Raw genomic sequence first — 9,035 nt, forward strand, 5'->3', positions numbered from 1 at the left:
CGCTCAATGCTTGATCAAGGAAGCTCGCTCATTTACCCGACGATTTAAAATGGTCGACTCCATAAGGATCTGCGAATGTTGATTTACACTTAACATTTAGTATTACCCTTTTAAACATTCTCAATCTTTGTTTAATTACACTTTTTCCGACTTTTTAAATATTAATCATTTCGCTTATTTAATTACAATAATGTTTAAAACATGTTGACGTAATTATTTAACCATCACCGCTCTTTGTTTAACCTTATTTGCCAGTGTTCAAGTCGATGCGCATGTTATGTAACCGGCGTGAGCAAGCGACCAAATGGGAGACCCTACTTATGCCCGTACATACATTCGGGTTAGAGATCATTGTTGAGGACGTACCAAATCTTCGTGGTTGGTCGTTGTGTCGATGATCGCTACGGGCGATCGACCAATGCAGAGAACTCCGTGGATCTCGCCATCGAACTTGTTCATGTCGAAGGTGGCAAGTTTATGGTATCCTCGCAAAACATGCTTGCGCAAAGAATAATGCGCATGCACACCAACGTACATCGATTTATGAGCGGGTACTTTCACCGCCGATAATTACAAACCGGCATACAATGAAGCTATATTCCCCATACCCGACGATGACAGGCCTTCAGACGGAAATCGTGAGCTTCGTTTGCGACCGCTCAGCGATTAGAAGGCACCCGGGCGGCCTAGACGAAAGAGGATCGAGTCGCAAGCGCTTGATGTCCGCGAAGTTACATCGCAGCTCACCGCCAAGGATCCGGCCACAATCGATTTATCTTGTAATGAAAACTGCCGCCGACTAGGCATTGTTAATAAACCGACGATGACAGGGAAACATTGTGTATTTATAACGAATTGAATGTATTTACACGGAGACATTGTTATTTTAAACGGATACACTGTAATTTGAAATATTTCAACTGATGTTTAAACGATATATGGTATATTTAAACAATGAAACGGAAATGTACACAACTACAACGTAAATTAAACAATGAAATGAAACCCGAATGAAATTTAACCTCGCCTTACAATTGAAAAAACAAACAAAATTTACATTGAGATATACAAGTCATGTTCTTCGAAAACAAAAACAATGAATTGAATTGTGTATTGATGGGCAACTTTCCATATTTAGTTAAACAATAAGTGCATTCATTTAAACAGAGAAAGTGTTATTTTAAACGGGTACACCGTAATTTGAAATATTTAAAACTGATGTTTAAACGATATATACTATATTTAAACAATGAAAGTGAAATGTACACAATCACAACGTAAATTAAACAATGAAATAAAACCGAATGGAATTTAACCCGCTTTACAATTCAAAACAAACAAAATTTACATTAAGATATACAAGTCATGTTCTTCGAACACGAAAACAATGAATTGAATTTGTCCAGATTTACATTTGAAAACAAAATTGACAGTCAGATATACAAGACATGTTATTCAAAAACAGAATTTAACCCGCTTGTGACGACCCCCCTTTGTCATGGACGCACGCCTCCCTCCTTAAGTATGCGGGTAACATACCGTAATCCGAGGTAAGGAACGCCTCGTCTGCATGTAGCCGTAACTTCTCACCCCACAGCATTGCTCGATAAACCGCGATGACGAGACTCGGCGCAATCGACGCTTCCTTGTTTTTTTGGCGTGGGGTTTTCGTGTCGTGCACGAGCGGGTACTTTGTTGTCGCCGACTCGCCTAACTCCATATCGACACAAAGGTCGAATAGATTCCACTGCCGAGATATGCAAGTCGAGATTAGAATACCGATTTAAATACCAAACAGATATTAATCGGACATAATTAAAGAACTTACCATGTCCAACGCTGTCCTTATCGCACTCCCGGACATGAAGAATAACGCCCTGTATTCTTGTTTATCATTGTCCGTGACGACGACATGGAAGTGGCCATTCATGATTATCGGAGGATGACAATTTGAACTTCATGCGAGTTGCGACAAAGCATCCCCGATCATAGCCATAATTGTGTCATGTGCGTCGTCCTCGCTTGACATAAACAACATGAAGCGGTCTCGATGATGGAGGCGCGCTTCTTGTAAGGATATGGCTTTTTGCTCAGCAACTTTTGTATTATGCATACGAAAGCGTCCACCACATCATCAATGACCATCTCCTTCCCCTCAAGCAGTGTATAACCTCGTCACGTGTGAGTCTGACAGGTCATTCTTCCACACGATGCAGGTCGAGGTTAAACAATAATGATATTAGAAGACCATATTGTAAATATTTAAATGATATTATCAATTGTTACATGATATTATATATAATTAAACGGTAAGGCTAAAAACTTAAATGATAACATAATGGTATTAAACACTATTAGGTAATAGTTAAACACTATAAGAAACTCTTTAAACAATATCATAAAAAACGTTACACTTACCTCGTCCATAGAGCAGCTGAGGAAGATCCTCATCAACTCCTCGTCAGATTTGTTAAGACGACTCGAGCCAACCCATTTCTTCTTCTTCGAATAAAAAGCTTTCCGAGCCGCTCCCGTCCAATTTTTTTGATTGGCCTTGATCATCTCTCTCGCTGCTCGGTCGGGGTCTTCATCAAAGATCTTCCTTCGATGCGGGGACGATGGCGACAAAGATCAACCGCAGACACATCCTTACATTGTTGTTCTTGTTGTGGGATTGTGTCCGGCTCGATGCTGGGACGACGGCGACAAAGATCAACCGCAGACACTTCCTTACATGGTTCTTGTTGTGGTGGGATTGTGTCCCGCTTGGGTCATGCAGATCGTCGGGCCACTGCCACGCAGAACGGATTCGACGATCTTCTCAACCGTGGCCATGATAACAAAGATCATTGGGAGACACACCCTTAACTTGTTCTCGACCTTCGTGGATTGTGTCCATCTTTGATGCCGCATCTCTGCAAACTGGTTCCACCGGTCGACGATTTCATCGAGAAGAGAGTCAACGACCTTCTCAACCGCAGCAACCGCCACATCATCTACGATGTCCCTCCACCGTCATGGCCATGTCATCAACGGCGATGACTCGAGAATGAAAGATCGACCGCCGATGGTGTTGCTATTGTTTCATCGTCACCGGCGGTGGAGACAGAGGCAGATTGTTCTCCTCTTTTTCGCAAGTCTCTTCGAATGTGGCCGCCTTTGAACGACCTTCCCGATGATGTCGCCGTCGTCAAATTCCGACGCCTCGCTCGTCCCGGGTGCTCGGTTCTTTCGAGGGATGGCGCACCGGCTGTGAACGCCCTTCCAGCCCACACGAGCGACAAGCCGAGGAAACTCGGTCATCAATATCCGGCATGCCCGCATAAGAGTTGCGGTGACATCTTCGCCCTAATGTCACGGTGGGGCCGCCACGGCCGGAGGGGCTGCCATGGTCGGGGACTGCGCTGTCGTGGTAGGGGGTTGTTGCAATCGCGGGTAGGGGAGGGCTTCTCCGGGCCGAGGAATGCGTGCGCTGCGTGGTGGGTCGGAAGTAGGAGAACAGGGCGTCCCAGCAAGCACGATAGAGGGCCGCCTCCTCATCCCGCCTTCGAGCAAGTGGTTCCGGAGCAATGGCATCCATCCGCCGGTTGGCGCCAACAAATATTTCTTCTTCAAAGATTCACGGAACCAAACTTTCAGAAACTAACATATGTAAACCAAACAATTTCAAACTGAGATCATTCATTTTAAACTATAAAAAAACTATATATTTAAACGTTATAGAATATAATTAAACGGAGAACAAAAATATTTAAACGGTTATGAATAATAGTTAAACGGTAAATACTAAAGTTAAACGCTAAATAAAAATGTTTAAACATTAAAGACTTATGTTAGACATCGTCCATGATTTATTACCTCTTTTCCATCGAGCGATGACAAGCTCGCTTTTCTACCGTCGCTTGCTTCCGTGAAGTACTTTCACCGTAGCACGAAAGATCCTTGGGATCTTGCCGAAACGGACTTTCTTCCCCTGCTCCGGCCACCAGAAACCGGACGTTAAGCGCGACCGAGCAACCCTTAATGTACCCTCGTGTTGGTCTTCTTCCCGCAGCATCTATCTTGCACTCGGGCGGCCGCTGTGGAATATCCTCCATAAGCCACTTGTGCGTCGCCTGCGCCCACGCGTGATCGCCCCCATGGGTCGGTAGATCATCGACGTAATCAACGATCCGGCTCGGAACCGAGGATGATGTATTTGGGAAGAGGATCGTCCCCCATGAGGTACACCATCGAGTTTGACAAAATTATCTTCTTCTCCCCTCCGTCGAACAAGTTGCACCGAGTGCTCTTGATGGAGTCTCGTGTCTCTCGTAGGTCTTTGATAGATACCGCCTTCGAACGCGACCGGGTTTTCTTCTTCCGAAAGACCACTACGCCGCCATCGCAACGCGTACTCAAGAACGAGGGCCACATCTTGAGGTCTCGAAACTCAGCGAGCTTTTCCCCGATCCTCGAATTTATTGGTGCGACCATCGTATCTTTGCAAAAAGAGAATCAAGAAGGGCCCTCTCTTGGTATATGGCTTCCACTCAAATGAACGCGCAAACGGTGTCCTTCGAATAATCTCCCAGTGTCGAGGGGTCATGTTAACTTTCAATTCGACTAAGGTCTCCACAACCGTGTCAAATAGCAACGCCCATTAACTAGGGTTGACCGCCATAATCACAAGCCTCGCAGATTGACAAAAAGTTTAAGCGGAAATATAAGGTTTTAAACGGTAGAACTCTCGCTTATTAAATGGAGATATAAAATGTTAAACAGAGACCCATTTTGTTAAACAGAGACGAGAATACTTAAACAGAGACAACAAATGTTAAACTCAGAACATCTCATTTCTTAAACGTCAACCTCATTTGTAAAATCGCAAACCATATCAAACGAAACGGGAAATGTACATTATAAATATTACACAAATCATAACAATCGAAAAAAACTATTTCGATAGTGTATACATACTGAAAATGCAAAAACAAAAACAAAAACCCTAGCCGAGAAATCTCCTTGCAGACTAACAAAACCCCAGCCGAGAAATCCCCCTGCAGACTTCAATATCTTCCAACAAAAACAGAAGCACAAAACAAAACCGAAAAATCTTTCTTTGTAATGAGCAGCTAACATAAAACCATACTCAATACCTTAGATTGCAACCGATGAAATGCCAACTAGTTGCGTGGGGGACTTCTCCTTGAGATACCGTGGAAAGGGAAAAAGCCGATGAAATGCCAATTACGGAGGCTTCACGGTAGAGACAACTTCGGAGACGACTGGAAATGGAAAAAGTCAAGACGTGAGTTGAGAAAAAGCAATTAAACGGCTCCAATAAATTGCCTCTCGGGGTTACCCTCTACGGAAAAACCCCCCACTTCCTCTCAAATCGCCGAGATGGTCGCAGCCCACGACTCCCCATGCAAGGGCATTTTTCGTCCAAAAAAATTTGAAACTCACTCCGCTCACATCCGTTATGAGGGTTTGGGGGTTTGAAAAAAACATAGACTTTAAAAAGGAGGGGGTTTTTTGGGGATTGCAAAAACTAACGGGGTGTTTTTGGCAATTTTACAAACTTAAAGGGTTTTTTTGGCAATTTCCACTAAAAAAATTGAGAGATGTGTGATCACTTGAAGCACAATAATTAGGGAACTAATTATGTTTGTTTACAAAATAAACAAATATGGAGTTCCATCTATATAAATATTTTTAAAATATACTTAAAAATTTGTTTTGGACGAAGTTCATAAATTCTATATATCAATGGGATTTCATATTTGAACTCAATGCAAATGTTATTTGATAGTTGTCAAAAAAAAAAAAATTAAATTAAATTATCGACCAATTAAAAAATTACGAGATTTAATGTTTCATCACTTGAACTTAATCCAGAGAATTAGACTGCTTCATTAATTATCTATAAAAATTTGTTAATTTATGAAGCAAATATATATATATATATATATATATATATATTTGTGATCATGTTTTTAATTAATTATTCATGAATTATCTACAAATTTACATGAAATTATTTTTCTATTTTTCACTACTTTAAATATCCGTATTTAATGAAATGAATTAGTTCGATATTAAAAAAATCTGCAATTTAATGTAATTTCAGAAATGGACAAGCAAGCAAATTTTTATAAAAATAAAAAATAAAAAAGGTGATTTAATATGCACATGTTTTAATATATGTCATTTCAAAACTATAGATATATATCATGTTTCCTTGATGGACACGAAAGATAAATTTAAATTATATGAATTTTGCACATAGAGGAGATTTTATATTACAGATAAAATATTTTTTAATTCAAACAATTGAAAAAGAAAAACTAATATTTATCCTCTCTCTCTCTGTATATATATATATATATATATATATATATATTAATTAGTTAACCTTTGGCTAATAAGATCAATAAACATTTTTCTAGAACTTATAATTAGTCATTTAAATATTTATGAGTGTAAAGAGATAACAATTAAGTTTTAATTAGAGTATTAAAGATAAGAATATAACAGCTAGATAAACTCTCCAATATTTGATTAGCTATATATATTATATATATATAAAAAAAAGAAGCCTTTCTTAAATGTTATTCTTTGAATTAGGAAACATAGACTCGTTCAAAAGATTCTTGATTTGAAAGATGTATACATGGGGGCATCTTGATATTGACTTGTCTCTTTGTCTCTGTGCCTAAATCATTAACAATCAACAACTTTCTTAACCTTTCTCCATCAGCTTTGGTTTTCTGTCTTTATGTCACAAGTCAATATAAAAACGGAAACCATACTTGATTTCTTAATTTGATGAATGCGTGTAAAATTAATTTGCTCATCAAAAACAGATTAAGAACAAAAGCAAGGGAAAAAAAATTAAAAGGACTTCAGCTAAGCATGCAGTCATTCTCACCTCTATCCAAATGCTTACTCAAGAATCAAAGATAAGAAACTTCTAACCACCTAACCATTGCCACATGCATATATTTATATATATGGCAAGCTTGATACTTAGTACTTTATATGTATTATATATATAAGAGCATTTTTCAATTTTGATGCATGTATTTATGTTGAGCTACTAGGATAATTATTAATTTCTTAAATGGTTTGTTTATTCATGGTTCATGATCTAAAATTATAACAATATGTTTCATTTTTCGAGAATTCATGGGTTTAGTATTAGCCATATATGCATGCAGGATGCATAATCATATAGTTCATGTGGAGCAGCAGTCCTTTGTTTAACATTTTAAATTAGTTTTACATTGTCCATGAATATGATAATAAATGTACATGATATTTTGTGGTACATATGAAATCTATTTTTGGATTGATATTAGGCATTACTTGACTTCAAAATAAGCTTAATTAGCTAACTCAACTTCAACTTAATTACACTCATAATAAATGAAGTTGAAAATCGATTTGAAAATCCTAATCTACATCAATAAATTTTCATAAATTATTTTTAAATTTTGTATACATTTTTGTCCACTGTCTGAATTTTCAATTTTACATATTCCAGTAAATATTTTTAATTTCATGTACAATATATATGTACACTGCACATACACTATATTTGATCAATAAGTTGTATTTGATAAATGACTTTACATAAAATTTCCACATTACCATAATCATTTCTTAATTTATGTTTGGTTTAATTTCTATTAAGATATTAAATTTTATAAATTATAATGATAGTATCTTAATTTGCATGAGTGCAAAAATATCATACCAACAACCAACTGGCATATTCAAGTGAATTTATCATGATGAATAAATTTATTACATATATACGTTAATTAATGTATAGAGACACGAATAAACAAATATTATTTTAAATGCCGACTATAAATCTTTTAGGTTAGATGTATGTTAAAATTCAACCTCCATACACATATATTAAGCCTCCATTAGTAACTATGCAATAAGAAAATTCATTGTATATATATATATAAGGAAACCTGTATGCTATTATTTTATGCTCACATAATCCTGATATTATTTTATGCATGGATTGCTTTTTATTAACTAATATATCGCTTTCAATGAAGGTAAACTAGAACTTCAGCTAAAACAAATTAATAATTAACCACATTTGCAACATACCAGAAAGATAATAATTAATAGATAATTATATCAACTGATCATTAAACAAAGCACAACTTGCAAACATGCATGCTCTCACAAAAGCATGCAGCACGTTTGCTTATTTGCAACTTAGCATAGAAACATAGATTAATATATATATATATATATATATCGATAGATAGTTGATGAACTTGAGATGATGGTATTAATTGGCAGGATTAGGCCAAGTATTTGCTTGAAGTTCTTCAATGGTTTCCTTGTTCAACTGGAATGCCTTGGCAAGAAGTTCATCATTAATTGGAGGCCTTGCTCCAAATAGATTATTAGCATCTATGATCGTACTAGGTTTTTGACTGTTGAACGCTACCAATGCAGCTGCATTTGATTTACCATAATTCATATTGAAGTGTGTAAGACCTTTAAGGAATACGAAAACATCACCTGTAGATAAAACCTTCGAGTTGAGTGTATCATTGGGACTAGAGGAGACAAAACCGGCATAAATAGTGCCTTTAAGAACAACAATGACTTCGGTAGCATGAGGATGAGTATGAGGAGGTTTGACTCCTCTAGGAGCATAGTCAATGTGAACCAACAGGTAAGACCAAGAGTGCTCAATCTTGGGAGTTGATGATGAGTGCACAACATGCATCACATGCATCTAGCATGTTGATAAGTGCTTGACTATAAGTATTATTAAGAATACTTTTCTTACATTGAGCATCACTTTTATCAGATTTTATAGCTCATTCATGTGTATTTGTGTTTTTTTGTGAATTTAGGGTAATGAAGACAAGTTTCGAAAAAAGTAAGCAAAAATAGATCATGAACGTGATTTTTGAGGGATCTCTTGCATTGGACAAGGATCAAGGCACAAGTTGTGATTACATGCATGTGGGTGTGTGACAACCTCCAAAAGTGTGCAAGTGAACCTATAA

General features: G+C 37.5%; 1 protein-coding gene across 1 annotated transcript; it reads right to left on the reverse strand.

The window, feature by feature from the left end:
• Positions 1–8,302: 8,302 nt before the first annotated feature.
• On the reverse strand, positions 8,303–8,758 carry LOC120263222 (germin-like protein 8-5). Its single transcript, XM_039271095.1, has one exon. The coding sequence runs from the start codon at positions 8,756–8,758 to the stop codon at positions 8,303–8,305; it is 456 nt and encodes a 151-aa protein (XP_039127029.1).
• Positions 8,759–9,035: the final 277 nt, after the last annotated feature.

Source organism: Dioscorea cayenensis, chromosome 6 (genome assembly GCF_009730915.1).
Source record: "Dioscorea cayenensis subsp. rotundata cultivar TDr96_F1 chromosome 6, TDr96_F1_v2_PseudoChromosome.rev07_lg8_w22 25.fasta, whole genome shotgun sequence".
Taxonomy (NCBI): domain Eukaryota; kingdom Viridiplantae; phylum Streptophyta; class Magnoliopsida; order Dioscoreales; family Dioscoreaceae; genus Dioscorea; species Dioscorea cayenensis.